The sequence below is a fragment of the Struthio camelus genome, chromosome 21 (genome assembly GCF_040807025.1).
Source record: "Struthio camelus isolate bStrCam1 chromosome 21, bStrCam1.hap1, whole genome shotgun sequence".
Classification (NCBI taxonomy): domain Eukaryota; kingdom Metazoa; phylum Chordata; class Aves; order Struthioniformes; family Struthionidae; genus Struthio; species Struthio camelus.
The window spans coordinates 4031745-4053297 of NC_090962.1; the positions used below are offsets into that span (position 1 = coordinate 4031745).

Genomic DNA, 21553 nt, shown 5'->3' on the forward strand with positions numbered 1-21553 from the left:
CACGCGTGGCACCAAATGCTTTAGTGTATCGTTACGGGGCCATTACTGAGATCTTGCGACAGCAGTATCGACAACCCTTGCGCACTCAATGACGGAGAGTGCGTTCGCATTTGTCCATTTTGTGACAAACCCCTGGGGAGTCGAAGAAAAGATTCAGGACGCATCTAGCGGGAAACAAACCCTGTAAAATTAGTTTTTTGTGAGAGGAAAGATTAGACAACCCTGAGGTCCTTTCCCAGTATAACTGTCTGTGTTTCTACAAAGCCGCGTCAGGGCCGGACGCGGCGTCAGGACACGCAAGACGCTTCCTCCGTCACGGTTACAGGCTGCTCCCGGCGGTCCCTGGTCTGCCGTGTCCGTACGGCCGTCCGCAGCCGCCTTTCCGCCCGCGCGGCCCGCTCCGCATCGCGCCGGCCTCGGAAGCAGCCTCACCGCAGCGCAGCACCCTCGGTGCCGCGGCGGGTCCACCCGCAGGCCGCCTGCCAGCTCGCGCCCTGCCCCCAGCCGCGGCCTGCGCCAGCCTCCGGCCACCGGGCCCCTGCGGCCTGCACTGCGCAAGCGCCGCCGCCTCGGCGCCGCGCCCGCCCCGCCCCGCCCCTGGGCCGCCGCAGCGCGGGGGCGGGGCGCTGCCGCGCCGGCGGAAGTCAGCTGAACGGCACGTGCCCCCCCCCCCCCTTCCTTGCCCCGGAAGCGGGGTCGCTCCCTACCGGAAGGAGAGGCCGGTGCTGCCCTGGCCCCGCCTCGCCGGGCCGCCATCTTGGCTGGGAGCCGCGGTCGCGCCGCAGCGGGGAGGTGGCGGGGGGTCGCGGCCCGGCTCGGCTCGGCTCGGCTCACCTGCCCTGCCCTGCCCTGCCCTGCGGCGCTCGTTCGGCCTCCGGCTGCGGCTCCGGGCAGGCGGGGCGTCCCGGCGGCGGAGGGACCTGTTCTAGCGGGGAGAGGTGAGCGGGGCCGGGGCCGGGGCCGGGGCCTGGGCCGCGCCGAGCCCAGCCGAGCCCAGCCCAGCCCGTGGGGGAGGTCGGGCAGCGGCGGGGCTGGGCTGGGCTGGTTGTGTCCCTGGGCTCCTTCCTCCCTGGGCGCCGGCCGGGCGCTGCGGCGGCCCCCGCAGGCCGGCCGCCGTCGGAAGGGCGCCGAGGGAGGGCCGTGGGCTGCCTTGTCGTCCTCCTGCTCCTTCTCCGCTTCCTTCACCCGCTGCTCGGGCAGCGAGCAGCCGCCGGCTGGGCCGGCATCGCCCTTCTGCGCGGAAGGAGGCGCCGGCTGCCTGAGGCCTGCTGCGCGGCCGCCTGCCCCGGGGCCCTTCCCCGCGGCTGGGGGCTGGGGGCTGTGGCGCGCCCTTGCTTTAGCGCTGCCATCGCCGCTGCCAGGCCGGGGGCAGGGCCCGGCTTGTTCTGGCTCTGGTGACCTGACCTGAAGCGGGAAGGCCCTGGGTGCTCAGGTAGCTTTTGTCAAGGGTTTCGTTTAACTTGTTCTTTGAGTTCAAGAAACAAATGTTATTTTAGATAAGGTTTTTGAGGGCTGTCAGGACCTCTGTGACTATATATAATACTGTAGAGGACAGAAGTATATTTTTGCAGTCCCTTGTGAGGGACTCCTGGGTGAGACTTCAGAGCAAATAATTTAAAAGCATGACTTGATCCGTTTTTAAAGTCGAAGCTGACTGCTTTAAAAAGAGTCCCTTTTAATTTTCAGGTTTCCAGAAGAGACTTAACAACGTATATGACTGTCTTCAGGAAAAATGCTGCATGTTTCAAATGATGATTAATAATATTTTCAGCAGAAGTCAGGTTAAACGTGTTCAGTTTGAACATTTGACCACAGATAACTAACTGTAGTGGTATAAATACAGCTTTTCAAAAAGTTGTACTTGACCGTCTGGTTGAAGTGAAAGACTAAAAAGATTATTCAGAGGCATTTAACGTAGTTTTAGTGTCAGATGCTGCTATCACATACTTGAGCATAGTCTTACCTCTTTAGGCAAGCTGTTTGTAAGTATTTCCTTTTAGTTCTTTTTTGATTCACTGAGTGTGAGCCACAATTCCTTGCTAGATTTCGCTAAAGGAAAGTGAGTTAAATGAAAGTTATTAATTGGTATGTATTTTGTAAATGCATTGTAAGGCATAATGCTTTGTCTTGTAAGGATCATGGAACTTCCTTTCTTCGCTCTTGGTTAAAAAAGAGCTCAGATCTGGCTCAGGTGTTCCCTTCTCTAAGTTGAACCGACTCCTAAGCAGGCAGCAGATTAAACTTAAAATCATTCACCACAAAGTCAGAAATAAGTTTTTGTTTTCTTTTAAGTAACTGGAAGTGGTAAAAACAGCAAATGGATTTAAATTGTGATGAAATTTCATAATAGCTATTCTAACTGAATGGCGAAATGAATTGTGCTCTAAAGGACGGTAGCCCAGCAGCATTGTAGTGATGTGTGTTCAGCCTAAACACAGGACAGGTTATTAAGAGTTCAAGTTGGTTCTACAGTGCAGCTTATTTTTATGACAGCATTTCAATGCAGCGCTTATTCCTTTTGGAAAACTGCTGTATATTTTCATGTTTTGACTATATACAAAGTTTCTTGGGAGTATGTTGGTTAAAATTGTGCATGGTTCTTGTTACTTGAAAGTTACGGCACTTTTATTTATATTTTAAAAAATGCTCTGTTCAGTAGATTTTGCAAAATCTAGAGCTGTGTTCAATGAAGCATAGTAACTGTGCATCTGTTAAGAGATTATTTTGAGATTATATATACTTATGTATGTTTTTGAAAAACTAGATGAGCAGCAACAGTAATAAGAGAGCACCGACGACAGCTACGCAGAGACTTAAACAAGACTACCTTCGAATTAAGAAAGATCCAGTGCCTTATATCTGTGCAGAACCCCTCCCATCTAACATTCTTGAATGGTAAGAATTAGAATGAATTGTTCACACGCTTGTGGAGACAACGAGATTTTCCAGGTCATCAAGTCCGACTCCCTCACTCCTACAGCTTGTATGGGAACTTGCTTTTGGGAGGTGGCGTAGGAAACTGCTTTGCTGAAGTGATATCAATCTTCTTTTTTCTAGGGAAATTGATGACTGATTGTGTGCTGGCTTTCATAACATTTAAATTTTCTTTTTTGTTTTTTAGGCACTATGTTGTACGGGGACCTGAAATGACTCCATATGAAGGTAAAAAGTAGCGTGTAGCAAAAACATGCATGTACTTTATGTTCTCGTTTGCATGTCTGAGAAATTGCATGGCTGTTTGGGCAAAATTTAACTACTATAAGCAGCTCTAAAAACTTCTAGTGCAATTTCCATGCTGTTTGTGATTTGTGTGATAAAGAGGTTGTTGAAAAGAGATAGTGATACCATTGCCCATTAATGATTTTTTCTAAGTTATCAAGGATTTTAAGAAAACCACATTTAGGTTAAATTTCTTTTTTGTACCTTGGTGCTCTTAAGCATTGAAGAAAGATAACTCTCTGTTAAGTAACTGCTAAAGGTCCTGGAGCAGATAATTCACTTTGCATAGCATGCAACAGCCAAAGATCACTTCAGAAAAACCCATTTCATTGGGTTTTATTCCTTAGGTTTTTTTTTTTTTTCAGTATGCTGTGTAGCTTACCATATAAATGCTCTCACTGAACTGTGACCTATATCCTCTTTATTAATTTGTTTACAGAAAAAGAGGAAAGGAAAAGCCATATTAATTTGCTCTAGCCCCATATTTTATGTCGTCTTCTGAAGTCTCCCATAAGATTCTTTTCAAAATCAGATTCTTCATGGGGCTTTATTTCTGCTTAGCCGTGTGTGTGGAAAACCAACCTGTTCATTTTGCTATAAGGCTTAAATACACTGTGACAAGTTTTCTTTAAATGCATTTTGAACTTGACAACTAGAAATATTATTTGTATATTATTTGTATGCATGTGATAGAACAATGCCTCCAAAGTGAATCTACTGCAGGTGTGGATCATCATTTCTGTAGTTTAGAGGCACAAGATGTTGAGTTTGATCTCTTTAGTGTGAGAGGGAAAGGGAAAGAAGTCTTATTTGGCCCAGTTTATGAGTAGCTTAGGACTTCATCTTCATGCAAAATAAGTAATTCATCTCTTTATGTAATGCAGGTGGCTATTATCATGGGAAACTAATATTCCCCAGAGAATTTCCTTTTAAACCTCCTAGTATTTATATGATTACTCCTAATGGAAGGTTTAAGTGTAATACAAGGTAAGGATTTTCTTCTAACACTTAATCAATTAACACCACTTTAGCAATATATAATATGTGTAATCCTTTCAGTAGCAAAAATAAAACACCCTGCCTGTCTTCTGTTTTTGAAGGTTGTGTCTTTCAATCACTGATTTCCACCCTGATACATGGAATCCAGCTTGGTCAGTCTCAACGATCTTGACGGGCCTTCTTAGTTTTATGGTGGAAAAGGGCCCCACACTGGGCAGCATAGAGACCTCAGAGTTCACAGTAAGCTCCAGACTATGTTATATACCTTTTGTCAGCTCAGGAAGGGTTGGATGTGACCTCGATGTTAGAACAAAGACCTAACAGCCAGCATTTAAATATCTCGGAGATGAATATGTCATTATTCACAGACAGAGGCAATGGGCAGATGAATCAAGTCAGTTTTAGGTAGCGTGGGGATAGGGAGGGTTTCTTAGAAAACTTATAATCTTGTCTAGTAAACAACATTGTTAGGACTTTCTCCTCCTTTCCCTTCCCGCAGAGTGTCTACTGAGCAGGCACACAGGTACAGAACACAAACCACGTAAGAAGAGTGGAGAACACAAGTTGGTTTTAGGAATGTCAGTATTCATAAATATGAATTTGTTGTAAAAGTTAGAAATTATTTGGCTAGCCGTTTGCACCATTCTTACGGGAAGTAACCAGATGCTGAATTAAAGCATATTAACTTCATTTATATGCCTCTGTTCTTTTTGCCTTCACAGAAAAGACAGCTTGCTGCACAAAGCTTAGCATTTAATTTAAAAGATAAAGTCTTCTGTGAACTCTTCCCTGAAGTGGTGGAGGTAAGGGAGTTCATCCATGCAATAATTGTCTTCTGTAGTTTTTCAACTTGTCTGTGTAGATTTGTACGCTAATTGGTTAGGGTTTTTCCAAGACGCTAGCTGTTTTTGTCAACCTTGGAAGCCCTTTAAATGCGCTTTTGCATTGTGTAAGAATCAAAAACGTGAATCATGAAATGCGATTGCTTTAGAACTCTAGAACTATATACTCTGTTTGCTTGAGTTTGGGTAGCACTTATCTCTGTATATCTGGATTTGATCCCTTGGTACCAGAGAAGGTGTTTAATATTTCTTTAAGACCAGAGAGCTTTGTGATCTTCCTGCTTAACTTCTGAGGATTAATGACATCTTTTCAGGATATATAATTTTCTTGCACAACACTAACCTTGTAGGTATTCTGATGTAGAGTTTATATCTTCAAGCATAGGTAATAACTGAATGATAGGGAAATTTGCTTGATGCAGTTCCTGAAAACAGTTGCCCTTCCTTTGGAGCAAGAGTTGCACAAACAATTTAAGTATAAGGAAAAAATTAAAAAACTTAGACCTTTCTTCAGTCAGACCTCTGGGATTCTGTAGCCAGATTCCACTGAGAGTGGCTGATTCTAAAAGGTCTCATCTGATATGAATGAAGGATGCTTCTTGGTGTTCTCCTGTCCTGAGATGGTTCTTTTCTCTATAACTGGATAATGAGGGAATTCAGTTCTTTCAGCCTGTTGCAGAGCCTTTGCAAGTTAATTTTCTGGATACCGTATGAATGGGAACAGTCGGCCTATTGCAGAGCCTTTGCAAGTTAATTTTCTGGATACCATATGAATGGGAACAGTTTTTGTTGCAGGCTGTTTCATAACTCCGTTCAGAGTTGGAATATAATAATGCAGATGCTCGTTAGTAATTTGGAGTTTTAGGTACAAAATTTGTGTCAGACAAAATGTTTTAGGTTGTACAAATTCCACCAAATTGCCGGTCTTAATTATCGCCCAAGGAATATATACCATAGAAGGAGAGGAAAAAGGTGTAGAGGATGCCTTTTTTTTTTTTCTCCCAGCTGTCGTCTTAAGCAGGAGAAATGTGTGGTTTGGCTGGATACCTGAGATGATAAAGATGTAAGGGCAGCTAGTGAAATAAGCATTGCCTACAAACAGAAGAGGCCTTTCTCAGCAGTTGTGCGTGCTTGATTTATATGTTATCCTTTGCAAAGTTATTCACAAATCGCCACCTTCTCTGCTTTTGGGAAAGCCTTCTGGGAAAAGAAAAGGTTTATCTCAATTTCTTTTTTTCCTCACTCAGAAGTATGTTCTCTTCGCTACTGTCTTCCTAGTAACTAAGTCATTTGGGAACTTTGAAGCTTTTCTTATGTGTCAGTAATTAATACTGCTGTGATGTTCCAAATACAAGCAGATTTTTAACATACAATACTTCTAGGATTTGTTTTTTAAGATTTTGAATGTCTTGCCTTCGAAACAAGGTGGACATGCAAGATTTTTGCTCCAAGAAATTATCATTTCTGAAAAAAACCGTCTCAGTGAATGTACCTTGTCCAAATGACTGTTAGTGTCAGTTACTGAAGTAGGTGACTTGGGAAGAAGTTGAGGAGACTGTGCAAATATGTATATAATGCAGTTAATTTAGTCTAAAGACTCACAGTATAAAGAAAGTATGCCATAATCCTTTTTCTAAAGCTGCATAAGAGTTTTTTGTTCTAAGATCTTTTCTAAACACCCAAAAGCTTCACCACTTTCACTTCCAGGTATTCCTTCTTTTTTTTTCTCTCTTTTTTGTTTTTCTTCTTCTCAGGAGATTAAACAAAAACAGAAAGCACAAGAAGACCTCAGTAACAGACCTCCATCCCTTCCTTTACCTGATGTTGTTCCGGATGGGGAAGCACACTACGGTCAAAATGGAATTCCCCTTCTTAATGGGCATGTACAATTGGCACCTGCCAATCATCCAGGTCTCCAACAGGCCAATCGTAACCATGGACTCTTAGGAGGAGCTTTGGCGAACTTGTTTGTTATAGTTGGTTTTGCAGCCTTTGCCTACACAGTCAAGTATGTACTGAGAAGCATAGCACAAGAATGAGGAGTATAACAGAAATTCAAGACCAAAATAGTGATAGTTGCAGAATAAGTGGGACTCTTTGGGCATCTGACTTTGGTACTGGGATAAATATTTGTACTACCAAGTTGCAAGTAAAACATTGGTTGGCTCATGGGTTAAGTTTGGAAAGTGGAGTAGGCTCAGTTAGTCGGAAAACTAAAAGATGTTCTGCTCACAGATCCTGTTGTCCTTGCTACTGTTCAGTAGTGGCTCACGAACAAGTCAAAGCATTATTGATGAGAAGCTAGCATTACTAATGCTTTGATTTTTATAGCATTTCTCTGTTCTGTTATTTGAAATTTGAAAATCTTAAGCAAATAAGGCTTTTTACTAGATTGAACAATTTTTAAAATTTCACACTTGATGCATATCATATTTTAGTTTCATTAGCAAAGAGTCTGTACAAGGTTTGAAATGAGTAAAGTGGAGACTTAGTGAGGGTCTGGTTAATGTGAGCATTGATGCTACAGAAGATAGCTGATTTCTTTTATAAAATAGAATGAACGTCATTGCATATCTAGTCAGTAGTGATTAGATCAGTGGGAAAGTAACACCATGTGTGTTAAATGTGTTGTCTAAATTGTCACAATATAATTTAAGAAGGTTTTATTTGGGCTACAAGAAGTGCAGTTGTCGTCCTTTAGGAAACAATTAGCCGGAAAAGATATTTGAATCAGTCTTAGTGGGGATACTGATACTTAATATTGTTTTGGATTTGTTCACTTAGTTACATATTTCCATTTTGGGAAATGTTATATTTTAAAACTGTAATACTTTATTTTGAACACAAGGTGCCACTGTTTAAAAATAATAAATCTGCACAGAACAATGAAAAGTTAATTATATTTTCGGAAGAAACTTCTCTGGATTTCTTGGGCTTTAGTAAATGAAAATACAGTAGCCTTTGTGGAGCTAAAAAGACAAATGTGGCAGAATACCGAACCAGATTCTTCAAAATCAGCTGAATTCATCTGAAGTGCCACTAGCTGAAGTGAACTGCTTAGAATTAGTATTGCTTACTTTGCTTGAAAATTTGGGTAAACTGTTTAAAAAAAACAAAAAACAACTCTTTCTATTTTGCCTGACTTCCCAGAAGCTTTTGGCTTCTAAATTAAGTTTCTCTCTGTTCCCCTTCAGATGATGGATGACTGAAATGTCAGTGTTTGTTCCTGAGGTTACGTGATTGTGGATAAACACTAAGAAACCTAGTGCAGTTTGACAGTCTGAAGTTACTTTTCCAACTCAGTTCCCCCCCTCCCCCCCGCTTAGTTTTATCCAAATGCTTTGACTTATCAGAGGCAAACTTACTGTGCCTTTCATAATTAACAGTGATGTCTAGTCGTCTGGGGAAGAATGCCCTCACTGTTAATGATCTAACAAACTGTAAAAGGTGGTAGCAGGGTAAAAAGCTCTGCCTCTAACTGCATATTCTTTGTTAAATGTTGTGAAGAGCCCAATAAATATTACCTCATGTATTTAAGAAATTTTTTGAAGCTGTTTTATTTTCCCTTTCAGATTTGCTTCATTGCTCTGCTTCTCCTTGGTATCTTGAATTGTAAGGAAAAAAAACCCTGTGGTAAACCCATGAGCCATGTAGCTTAGAGCCTCAATAAATAAATATTGTGACCAATTCTCTGCAATAGGTAGGAATTATCAAAGCTAATGGAACAGCCCTATACTAAAGAAATCTTAAGGCAGATCTTACTGAGGTAAGGAAGGGAAGAAGGAAATGGGATGCATGGAGGCAGAATGTGGAAAAGTCTGTATTTTAAAATGTATAAATTTTGGCTTTTTGATTTTGTGGTTTTGATCTAATCTTATTTATAATTGCTCTTTAATTTGCCTCTTGTATGTGCTCAAGCAACTCTCTTAAGAGAAGCACCAGTTGTATCTGTGTCCAAAAACAGTTATGTTCTGTCAGTCTGGGGATGCATGGGAGGGAAAGGGGAATGTCATGTCTTTCCTGGAGTGATAGAATTTTCAAGATGGCTTGTAAGACTGATATATTTATTTATTTTTCTTCTTCAAAGCATATAAGCCTGTAGCTGGGGCTGCTATGCCTTATAGAGCTTAGAATCTTTCAAACATGTTTGTGTTCTCACAATGCCTTTTTCTATCATTGCCTACAGATAGAAGTTTACAAGTAGTTATCTATGTTTGTCTCCTCATGGAAGTTTTTACCCACGTAAATGAAGACAAAGGCAAGGAGACCTTGGGCATGGTGTATTCATATCTTTTGTGAAATGTAACTAACCAAGGTAAAAGAACTAGTAAAATCAGAAGATGTTGATTTCTTATAAAAGGCATTTTATTATGTGACAAGAAGTTGGCCTTAAGCTACCCCTAGGCATCTGAAAGTGGGTCTCTTGCTTGTAGTAAATGCCACTTTTTTTTTTAATTTTTTTGGGAACGTATCTTCCAAAAACAGTTTCTCTTCAGTACCCAGGATTCAGAGAAAGACTTGACTGTCATTTCAGGTGCCATTTGTGAAAAGTTAGAAAGAACAGATGGCTGAACCCTTGCACTCTCGCTTTCAAGACTTTCATATATGTCTTTACTCCTTGCCTTTGGTAACAGAAGATTTATTTACTCCTGTGTAGGTTGTACTAATTTTTGAAAAAGGCTTTTATTAACAGTATGCAGTATCTGATCTTTTTGTTACCAAAGCCAGTAGATGAAACAAACCGTTCTTTGCCACACAAAAATGTTATTGTGCCCTGAAGCAGTACATTACTTAATATATTAAAACTAAAATCTGTCCTTTCATGTATGATGCTAGAACAAGTGTCTGATCCTTCACTTTCATGCTGCAGCTTCATAGATTTTATGTAGGATTGGCATACACAGATGGTAGGGAAGTTTTTTGACTTGAATCGTGAGACTTCTCGGTGGTAGCCTTTAAAAATCTCTTGATTTTAAAAATCTTGGATTTGTGTGTAGTCATAACTTCCCCCTCCCCGCCCCAAGATTTCAAAGTCACAGAAGTTACGACACTTAGCATGTACTGAGGAGTAGAAATGACTGCATTGTAAAGTTTTGTTCATAATAAACATTCATATTAAAATTCACACTTTCTATGGGACTCTTTTTCAGAAGGGGATCATTGGAAAGAAGTCTTAACTGGATATATCTGGACTAGAAAACAAAAAATATGGTAAAACTGTATGTCCACCAACTCCAGATTTTTTTCCTTCAAGTTAGTTTTTGGTACCTCTTCCATCCGTAGTGAAACACGTACAAGAAGTTATTTCAGAACTTCAGTATATTAACTCAGTTCCTCTGTTGATAAATACTGGTTCTGTGGTGACATAATGTCACAGCTGTTATTGAAATGCAGTGTCTAAGCACAGGTATCTTTTTTCAGTAGCTACTCTGAGGCATGTAGGAGCTGCACCTTAAGAAGATGCTGTTCTTCTGTTCTCCCCAACAGTTAGGATTTCTCTGAAGAAAGAATTAGTTTGGTTTCTTAGTTTGAGCGTACTTCATTCTGCTTCTATTCCCTTGTATCTGGACAACTTTTTTCCACCTTTCAGTTCTGCTGAAAGCCGTATGCACGTAGTTTGTTACTCAGGCTGACCTTAATTTTGATCTGTAGAACTTGATTTTACTCTGGCATTCCAAATGCCTGCATGGATCCAAAAGGTAGTTAGTTGTTTGTAATAGCAATTTCTTTGTAATTTAGTGAAAAGTTGTTTTTATTGACATCTGTCAGAGCCCAATTGCATTCTAATGTGTCTTACGAAATGATGCATTTTCCTTGATAACGTTATTTCTATTTTTTTTTTTCCTTATCCAAAACAGTACTTGTGTCTGGAGTTCTTTTGAACTGTTGTTTAGACTGACAAAAGTGCTTTTAATTGCATCAACTGACCTGGTTCAGGGTCCAGAGCCTTTCAGTGCTTTTGTTAGTTAAACAGATGGAACTGTGGAACTATTCAGATGAGAATAGCCATGCTACTATGTTCAGGACCAACATAGTCATCCAGGATGCAAGTCTTGCTATGAGGACAGGCATTGTTTTGCCCGTATGTTAGACAAATTCTGTAGGAAGAAATTCCTTTTGTGTTTGGGAATGTGCTTGGTTTTGAAACTGGTCATTTGAGAGTTATGATAGTAAATATCTAACTAAATATTATGAGGAACTTCACATATGCAGAAAGTCAAAGAAATAAGATGCTTCTAACCCATCTCATGGATTCCCCAACTTGCTTTAAATGTGTAAGCAATCAGGAAGTGACAAGCTCTATGTTTTTCAGAAGAGCAAACTCATAACTGGAAAGCAGAATTATTACCTTAAGCTCTGTGCTTGAAAAGGTTTTTCTGAATATGTCTCTAAATAAATTTCTGGTGGTAATTTGTTGCTATTAATAGCTTACGGTGCAACCCAGTAACAGAAAGACAAATGAGTAGTAAAAAAGCTCACTAAAGACCAGACCTTACTTTCTAAAGTAGAAAAATCATTTTTTCAGCGGAAAAATAACCGGCTTGTGATCACTCTCTTGCTCTTACATACCGTCCCCCTCGCTAATTGAAAATGAACTCAAAGCACTCATATCTCAAGTAATTAAGAAGTATTTTCTGGAATTCCTTTCCAAAATGACTGAGGATGACTTGACTCCCCTTATTAGGGTTCCTATTTCAAACCTTGGTCACACTGAAGAGCAAGCTGCAAGACAAGAGTGAATTTTGTCTTGGAAAGTGACTCATTGTTTCTCTAGATTTGCCACAAGATGGCATAATAATACCACCTAGGTCTTGGGTGAAGGGCAGCTAGATGGCTGGGACTATAAATGTGTTTGCTTAGGAATGTGTAAAGGATCTAAATGAAAAGTTTCTTTGAAGCATGGGATACAGTCAGCTGTGCTGGAGTACTCTGTGGATGGCAGCTGAAGTGACCTTGATCTCTTGGTCTTTCTTACCCAAGCTGCTCTTTTGTCTGCTGTTGTCTTTAGGTTTGTTCTTCTACCAGCCTTGTTTATTAGTCCAGTCAACAGTTTGGGCTAATAGCAGATTAACATTGGAATTGCAGCTAAGGAGTCTATATAATAGGAGTACTTTAGTGGCTATTCCAGTTTTTGCTCTAATGGTGCTGCTCAGAGAGAGCAAGCTGCTTGCATTTTCAGTCGCTTTGAGATTCTTGAGTTTCATCACTATTAAACACACTATCAGCTTATTTCTGATTTTTACAAAGGATTTTTGAATGCTCTTCCAGGTATTTATGAATTGACAAGATTCAAGTGCTTTGGAACTGCTGCAACTGGGCTGTGAGAACAGCAGCAGCAACATAGGCGAGTTTCTGCAGATAATACACATGCGGATTTGGAGGTCAGGGGAGATGTAACAACTGTGCTGATGCAGTTATTTCAGGCCAACACAGAGAAACGTATACAGTGTGGAGTTAGCTACAGTCAGTTTATCCTGGTGGACCACCAAGCCAACTTTTGCCTTGTGCTTGCAAATGTAGATAGGATTCATTTTCCCCCAGACCTGAGGATACCATAGCCTTGACCTTTGTCTCTTGGGATGAAAAGGAGGATGTTGCAAGCAGACAGGGGCAGCCTGCACCAGCAGACCAAAAAAAGCAATTGCCCCATTCCAGCCTTGAATGTCATTTCTTGCCATGGTGTGTGGATCTGTCAGGCTGTTTAGCTGCAATATGACAGATTGTCCTATTAATGTGTCATCAAGTGCACTTTTACAAATTCATGGCTTGTCTACAGCTAACCTGAAAAAGAGGCTTAAGTATGAGAAGGCGCCAAAGAAAGTTAAATATTATTAACAAATAAAGTCTGCCACGTAGTTTTGATGGAATGTGAGCTAGTTCGGGGAGGGGGGATATGCTGTTAACTATTTAACTTCTCTCTGACTTCCCTTCATCCTCTCAGTCTCTTCCCCTTCCCAAAGGGATTTCTCTCTGCCTTTAATAATGTGTTTTAAAATGTTTATTCTTCTGTTGACTTAAGAATTTTTGATTTTTGTGCTTGGATTATTCCTGTCTCAGTTTTCCTGAGACTGAGATAACAAAGATAGTGGGGGTAACGATCCTGATCCACCCTGCCTGCCTTTAAAGTCTACTGAAGAGGTGTGCTGGCTTTTTTACTTGGATTATAGAAGGCATGGAAAGGATATAATTAAGAGAGCAAGCCTGTTGCTTGCTGACTGAATTGGAGACTTCAAGAGTAATGACAATTTGAAGACGACATAATTTGAACAGTCTCATGGTACAACCTCAAATGATTGTTTTGTGCCTCACTTTCCCTATTTGTAGAAAGAATAGGAGGAATATTTGTTCTAGGCTGTGGGAACTAGCAAAGATTAGCTGCCTGTGTCCAAGTACTTTAAAATCTTTATGGAACATTTGTAGGAGAGCGTAACATGTTTTCTGTTGTTTTTAATAACCAGTTGTCCCTCCCCCCCAATAAAAAAAGTCAAAAAGCCCCACTGAGCCTCTAATGAGAGCTAGGGGAAAATGTTGCATGGAACAGAGCTAACTAGAGTATAAAACAACAGTTTTGAGGTATGGATGTATGTTATGATGCTGAGTGCGTATTCCAAGCCACATATTTCTAGCACTACCACACGTTCATGTACAGTTTTGCAGACTTCCCAGAAAAATGATGATTTCTCTGAGATAATGAAGGGGAGGTACAGAATAGAACTGAGGGGAGGGAGCAGGGAATGTGTATTGATTTAAATCTGCCTGGCACACTGGCCAGCTCCACTTATCAGTGAGTCTAATAGGAATGTGAAGAGAATAGGCTTGACAGCTCATTAGAATGTGATCCCTCCTCCTCCTCCTCTTCCCTCCCCCCCCCCCCTTCAAGTTGATGGAAACTCTTTCAGGAAAGAAGTACTTATTTGCTGAGGTAAAGCAAAGGCTGAGGAGGGTTTTGCCAGCCTGCAGCTGGGGAAAGGAGCAACGAGAAGTATCAGAGGTGATCTACACTTGGAGGTACCTGAAATTTTTCCTGATGTGAAGGAAAATGAGGATGAAAAAAATACAAGACTCTACATCCTGACAGCTGTTTGCGGCACAGGGATTTCCTGCTCATCATCTCCTTAAAGAAAAGGGAAGATAAACTGAGCCAGAGAGGGAGAGAAACTAGACTTGGGAAAACTTTTTCTGCTCTTAATGGACTTAGGTACATCCTCAGATTCTTTGCCTGTTTTAACTTTTATCGTATGTGAGAAATCAATTCACTTCTTAGAAGACTGAGCACTTGGCTGAATTCTTAATGTTTCCAGCCCCTTCAGAAGAGCAACAGCTGTAGCAACCTTGGGTTACGGTTCCCTGGCATCTTGGAAGGAAAAGATGGGAACTTGTCACTGAGGAAGGGGAGGTATCCTTGAAGCAAGGATGGATGGAGCCTATTCAACCCTGCTTTGAACTGGATACAACACACTAACTTACAGAAGGTTAAATCTTCCGTTGAAGAGGAATAACCTAACAACCCCCCTAATGGGTTTGTGTTGTCAACTGTGGCCTGAGCAACTGTTGCCCTGAGCCGTTTGACTTCTCTAGGTTTCGTAGTTGTGTGCATTTTAATTGAGTCTAAAGACCTATTGGTCAAGGTGTGTGTGTGTGTGCGGGGGCACCTCAAGGTAGGTGGCAGGACTTTCCAGGGCCTCTTGTATTTATGCAGACTTCAAAGGGCTGAGTGGACTTACCTTTTCTTCAAGTGAGTCAGGTTTTTTAAACGAGTTGATCTATACCGTTTCAATGTGTCCTGCTTGAACAGGTATTTCTCCAGCAACCAGCATATTTGCACATGCTGCTCATTTGACGTTGCATAGCCCAGTGGATCATCGTTAATAGATTTAACCCTTTCTTTTATTCTTTTAGAGAGAAGTTTGTGTCTATTCCTGTTATTGGTGGTGGAAGTTTTTTGCACTTGGAGAGTGCCCTTCCTGACTTGGCCCCTCCCTTTTCAAAATGAAGGGGTACATCTGGGTATTGGTGGCAACTTTACTTTGTCAGCAGCTTTGCCTCTTCAGAGTGATGGCAGCAAAGAGAGAGAGAAAGACGAAGAAAGAACCTAATCAGTATACAGAGCCTTTCAATATTACTCTGTCAAACAGTGAAGAACTGCATGGGCATCCCAAGGTAGGTGCTTATGTGTTGTCAGTGCTTAGTGGAACTCATTTCTGGCTGTAATGTAATGCTGACTCCTTTTTTCTTTGATTCAAGCAAATGATTCTTGCCAAATTCTTTTTGTTTTTAAAGAATGTTCTCTCTTTTGCCTTGGCATGAATTATTTTTTAGCTTATTGAAGAAATGACTGGAGTACTGCAATTTATGATGATTTGTTTTACAATATGTATGACTGAAGTTCCAGTTCCATTGTAGCTGATTAAGTATAAAGGCATTTGGGAGTCCTAGTGTTTGAATTATCCTTGTTCAAAGACAACTGTTCACTTGCAAAATAACTGAATATTAGTGAATTTATTGCATGTGAAATCTTGGATCTTTGAAACATTATGTCAAAACTGGCTTATGCAAACACTACATTATAAACACCTGAGCTTAGCTGAGCTTTCTCTGTGCTGCACCTTCTACCACTGAGGCTGGATAGTGGTTGAAAAATCTTCATGTAGTTGGATGATCCCTTTAAGGAGGCATCAAGTGCCTGCAAGGCTCTTGCAGGAATGGATTTAGGATGGGGCTAAGAGTGCATAAGTGGCAAGTGTAAGATTGTGTGTATGATAATTTAATGTCTGCTACTGCTAAGTTGCTAGGCATAGTGAGTGAATTCTGCAGGACAGGATCCTTCTGGTTAAGGGGGAGAACCACTCCTGGCTGAAGGCTGCAAAAATTTCCAATCAATGGATCAGAGTCCCCAGGATCTTTTAAGATGAAAATTCACATAGGGTATTTGGGAGTAGGAGAGAGGGTTAGGGAATTAAAAGCAGGTCCTAGGATTAGGAGCCGAATGAAATGAAAGGGAGACTGCAACATTGAGAAAGGAGGGAGTCTTCACTAACGCACATCCCCCTTTTCTGTCTCTCCCACTCGCACAAAAATGTCCCTTGTTTCAAATGGAGATGACCTCTAAAACACGACTTTGATCACAAGCATTAGGGATGGCAGTCACTATAGCAATACAGGAACAAACCTGTCAAAAATTGGGCCATGGCTGAAGGGGCGAGTTAAAACAATTGGGCTGACATTCTAAATATCCTATTCAAAGCCGTTGTGAGAGTAATTGGTTAAGGTTGGGCAAGTCTGGGAAACAGTCTTCTGTATTAAAAACCTGGCTGCTGCACTTAAAATGGTCATTAGGGAACTGTAAGCAGTGCTTCTTCAACTAATTTTGTATTTATTGAAGGGCTCTGTCAGGACAGATTTTATGCCTGTTAAATCTTAAGGTGCTCAGATTCAATCACTTTCTTCTGCTTCATTCTTCTTTTGCATAAGGGGCCAGACCCATATCTGGTGTAACTGAGTTGCAGTCCATTTTGGAATTTGGTTTGATGGGAAATAGATTGTACCATAATGTATTTTGATTGCAAAAACAAGGCAGAAACTGATCCTGGTTTATTCTGATATAGTTATATGCACATTATTGCCAGAAGATACTCATTTGGAGGCTCGTGGGTGTATGTTAAAACAGACATTGTTTGGAAGCTGCAGCTTCTGCGTTGAAATACTTTCCTTTAGAATTTCCATGGTGAAGGTTTGGCTGCTGTTTATTGCTGGAGAGCTCAGTGAAGATGAGTTCTATAAAATAAAGATGGGACCAAACCAAATCTTTGATGTAAATGCTCATGAACTCGGAGCTCAATACCCACTTCCAAATTTTGCAATGTTAACTTTTCTCCTTGGAATCTCCCTAAGGTTGAAGTCCATGCTCTAGTTAAGTATTGCTTCTGAATGTCATGGATGACTGTATTGTATTTTGTGTTTATATTGCACCTGCTCAAGCTAAGGGTTTATTTTACATATACTGTAAAGGCAGCACTTATGAATTGCCACCTTTTCTGGGGTTTAACTATGGTTGTCTCTTACAGCAAGGCATAACAATCTACATTCACTAAGTGCCATAGAACAAATAGGATTTGGATTTTTAAATTTATCGCTGAGGTTATTCATGCCAAACAAACTATGAACTTTGTGTTTTTACCTCTGGGGGAGATTCTAAAGAACTAAAGCCTGTGGGTCCTGGGATCACAGAATGCTTTAAAAGCTGTACTATATAAACCCAGTACTTCTGAAATCAGTGTTTTTGCCTCTGGATTGAAAGGTTCTACCCAACTACTGTGCAGTTGTCTGGGTGAGAGGGTTTCTTACTACTATGCTGTGTGCATTCAACAGCGAAGTTCAACTGTCATATGTGGGTAGCTTGGTGTGTTTAGGAATAAACATCCATTAGGTAAATATCCATGTTTACAATGTGATTAGATAACAGATGCTTTCCTATTTAAATGTCTTAATAATCCTGAATTAAAAGGAGTGTGTTTATTGCAAATTTGCTTACCTTTCAGGTGGCTTTTCAAAGGTTTTAAAGAAGAATTCTTGTTTCCCTTTGCAGTACAGAAACGGATACTGCCTTGCACCCATGCGTTGGCATCAAGGAGGAGTGATGAGCCCCACATTTTAGGTTTAGAACAACTGGCTGACAGAAAGCAGCTTAAATGCTGGTGAAAGATGACTAGCCAAAAATTAGTGGTTTGTAAATTGCCCCTAAATTCCTATCTTATGGTGAGCAGTAGCTGATACACTTTGAAGAGGCAATTGATCCCTTTGGGCAGTTGTAGAACAGGTAAAATTCAACAGCAGTATAGAGAACTACATAATTTTTCTATACTGTTTTGAATACAACATGATTCTTCTGAATAATGGATTCTGAATTCTCCTCTCCTGTTTGTATGGAGAGAAAGTTATGTAATAATGGAGCTATCCTTACTTAACCCATTGAGCTGAAGCAAGGGTGAAAGCAGTCCTCTCCGTAAGGCTGATCTCTTTGAGTCTTGAAGGTACTTCTGTGAGGAGTTTTTTTTAGTGAAAAGATGCCCTGCACAGGAATCTGAAACAACAGCAGTGCCCTAATTAATTTCTCTAGCATATATAACAGGAAAAATAGAAAATTTTTTTTGGCCTTGAACAATAAAAATTTAGGCTGTATTTACCTTGGAAGACTCAGTGGCCATCTGGTAGGTATGTCAAAGCAGAAGGAGCAGGGAATGAAATACTGGTTGAGAGTATTTATTTGTATTTGTACTACTTAAAAAGGTAAGTTTGTTTTCCAGTGATTAACCAAAACGTTTTGGAGCAAATTTATCTTGTGAGGTCTTTTTGCTCAGGAGCTGAGAAAGCTCCCCTGTAACATTCACAACGTATGAGTCATGTGGTGAAACCTCCATCTAAAGTGGGGAAGCTGAAATCTCAATTATCCTGATAATCTTGATATTTCTAAGGAAATAGTAAGAGCTCTTTTAAAAAAAAAAAAAAAAGGCTAATCACCTTTCTCTTTGAGTTGCTGTCAATGTGATGTGCTTGCTGAGCACATGAGATTTTTCTTCTCTGACACAGATGGGCTAAGAGCAGAGGATAACTAGATAGAGAGGTTTTTGTCTACAGAATCTTCTTTCTTTGACTGGGTGTGGCTGAGTATTTGCAGCTTCCACTTGCCAGGCTTGCTTTTCTTTTTCCAGGCATGGAAGCTTGTCTTGCAAGAAGGTGAAATGTTAATTACCGATAAGGGCTCAATGGTAATAGTTTTGTCCAGTGAGGACTGATCAGAAGTTACCAGTTGATTCCTGTCTGGGTTGGATTTGACGCAGTAGCTATGAGAGTCAGCGTTCTTTGTTGCATGCCTGAACTATGTTGAAAATTTTTGCCTGCTTCCTTGTGCCTAGCCTGATGGCAATATTTTGTGCTAACTAATGTTTCCAGATGGAGAAAAATCTAATTCCTTGATCTCAGTTGTATCTGTTTTTAAGGATTTAAAAGTTGTACATGACTGTAGCTAAACTGTTTCTAGAAGTTGTATGTATTATGGATCTAGCTATGTGCCCACATTCAGGTAAGGTGCAGTATGAAATGCATTCTTCTTGCTTGGTGTAGTGTTCTCTGTCTCTTTGTCTCCTTCTCCGCCTCTGTCCTTCTCAGAGGGCAAGTGTCCTCTGAGCACAGAGTAAGCCTATTGTGAGCTCTCCAATTTCTGCCTAAACTGATTGGCATAGGATTTTATCAGTGATACTGAAAACTGACTAGATGATTTTCGCACTTAGGGCTTGTTAATAGTAGTAGCACTGGGCTAGGCATCGCCTGAAGGAGGCTAGTGAGATGCTTGTTTTTTGGCATATGGATAATGTATTAGCTGTGAGCACGTTGAGTGTATGAACCATACTGGTTATTGAAGTAGTCATCTCTAATATCATTTGTCACACAGAACAGAGGGTAATCAGGCTGCACCCTTCAGTCAGTGGAGCTTTGGACACTGTCCCCCATAACATCCTCACAGACAAAATGATGACTAGTTAAACAGGCTGTGAGGCAGACTGAAAATCTGAACTGGCTGAACTGCCAGACTCAAAAGATTGTGATCAGTGGCATGAAGTCCAGCTGGAGGCCAGTCACTAGTGGTACTTGGTGGTCAATACTGGGGCCAATGCTTTTTAACATCTTCATTAATGACCTGGATGATGGGAAAGACTGTAGCCTCAGGAAATTTGCAGATGATATAAAATTGGAAGGAGTGGTTAATAGACCAGGTGGTGTGCCACCAATCAGAGGAAGCTCAGCAGGCTGGAGAAATGAGCCAACAGGAATCCCAAGAAGTACAACAAAAGAGAACCTCCCCCCCCCTTTTTTTTTTCCCCAAACTTCCTGCACCTGGGGAGGAATAACTCCATGCAGCAGTACCAGGCTTGGGGCCAGCTGGAAAGCAGCTTTGCAGAAAAGGACCTGAGGGTCCTGGTGAGCAACAAGTGGATCATGAGCCAGCAATGCGCTCTTGTGGCAAAGTAGTTCAGCAGCATCCTGGGCTGCCTTAGGAAGACTGCTGCCAGCAGGTAGAGGAACATGGTTATTTCTCTATACTTGGCACTAGTGAGACTGCATCTAGAATACTGGGTGCGGTTCTGGGCCTTTTTGTGCAAGAGACATGGATATGCAAATACAGTGAAGGGCTATGAAGATGATTGAGGGACTGGAGCATCTGTTGTTAAAGGAGCAACCGAGAGAGCAGGGATTGTTTAGCCTGGAGAAGAGAAGGCTCAGGGCATCTTATGAACGTGCAGACTAATGGGCGTGAGTAAAGAAGGCAGAGCAGGACTCTTCTCAGTGGTGCCCAGTGAAAGGACAAAAAGCAATGGGCAAAAATTGCAATATAAGAAATTCCATTTAAACATGTGGGGGGGGGAAAAAGAATTACTGTGAGGGTGGTCAAACACTGGAACAGGTTGCCCATAGAGGCTATGGAGTCTCCATCCTCAGAGACAGTCAAACCTGAGTGGACGTGGTCCTGAGTAACCTGCTCTAGTTGACCTAACTTTGAGCAGGGGAGTTGGTCTAGACAATCGCTAGAGGTTCCCTCCAACTTCAACTATTCTGTGAATCTGTGACAGTGTGAACTGCTCATAGGGATGGTTCAGCTAGACTCAAAGGCAGCATCTTAACATGGGGAAAATCATCGACTCAGCTGTCCCAGTGAAATTTCAGGGACCATTTGAAGTCAACAGGATTTTACCTTCGGTGGAATTTCTGCAAAATGGTGTAATGTTTTAAAATCAGTTACCCACTAGCTGGGAAAAGACTCATTGAAATTTTATTTCCTCTGGAAAGCAGCACTCCAGGGAAGCCCTTAGTTCTGTGTAGGGTAAGAGTTTTCTACCACTTGTACCACTTCCTTTTACCATCTGGTCTTTGCTTGGCAATTTCCCAGTAAGGTAGTGTTTGGGCATGAACTTGGTTATTTGTGAGATCTGATAAGACCATTGTTTTCAGGCAGAAAGCTAATGATCCTGAGACTCTCTCCCCTTTAAGGGTGTTTAGGAGGGGAAGTTCAAGTTTTGGGTCCAATGAAGGCTGTATGTGTCTGTCAACCAGAGAAGCTAGAACTGTCTGCCACTTAAGATGTAAGAGGAGAAGAAAGCTGAGGATGAGTCCAGCTCTGTTAAGGCAACATCGATGTGGAGCAGTTTAGGATCTTAATTTTTCCATTGTAAACTCAAAGAATTTACTTGCAATAAGTTTGAATTTATCACAGACTTAATTCCAAGCAGGTGTCACAGTTCTACTTCATCCCCATGTGGGCCTGTTGGCTTGCATGTGATATACAGTTGCTTTTCTAAAGGCAGAAGTTCCAGTGGGAAATAAGTTCCTTGTTCCTTCCTGAGGACTCTGCTCATTGCTGAGGCCTCATTTTAGCCTAGGACAGGAGGCATCCATAGCAGGTGCTGAAAATAGCCTTAAGTACAGATAAAAGGAATGCT

General features: G+C 41.3%; 2 protein-coding genes across 8 annotated transcripts in view; both read left to right on the forward strand.

Moving 5' to 3' along the window:
- Positions 1-681: 681 nt before the first annotated feature.
- On the forward strand, positions 682-10185 carry UBE2J2 (ubiquitin conjugating enzyme E2 J2). 2 transcript variants are annotated; one of them, XM_068915631.1, is made up of 7 exons: positions 682-938; positions 2765-2895; positions 3122-3162; positions 4104-4206; positions 4320-4458; positions 4941-5021; positions 6815-10185. In XM_068915631.1, exons 2-7 carry the CDS (start codon positions 2765-2767, stop codon positions 7097-7099), a joined length of 780 nt encoding a protein of 259 aa, XP_068771732.1. In that variant the 5' UTR covers positions 682-938; the 3' UTR covers positions 7100-10185. The 2 variants fall into 2 exon arrangements, with proteins under 2 accessions (XP_068771732.1, XP_068771733.1); XM_068915632.1 differs by lacking the exon at positions 682-938 and adding an exon at positions 1081-1432.
- C1QTNF12 (C1q and TNF related 12) overlaps positions 9236-21553 on the forward strand; it is a 33663-nt gene continuing 21345 nt past the window's right edge. The window contains exons 1-5 of one of the 6 annotated variants that reach the window (XM_068915627.1): positions 9236-9375; positions 10211-10279; positions 12330-14259; positions 14363-14856; positions 14961-15221. In XM_068915627.1, coding sequence (XP_068771728.1) covers positions 15051-15221 — 171 coding nt within the window. In that variant the 5' untranslated portion in view covers positions 9236-9375; positions 10211-10279; positions 12330-14259; positions 14363-14856; positions 14961-15050. Of the gene's footprint in view, positions 9376-10210; positions 10280-12329; positions 14857-14960; positions 15222-21553 lie in introns of all 6 variants that reach the window. The other 5 variants (XM_009671512.2, XM_068915628.1, XM_068915629.1 and 2 more) reach the window with 5 other exon arrangements.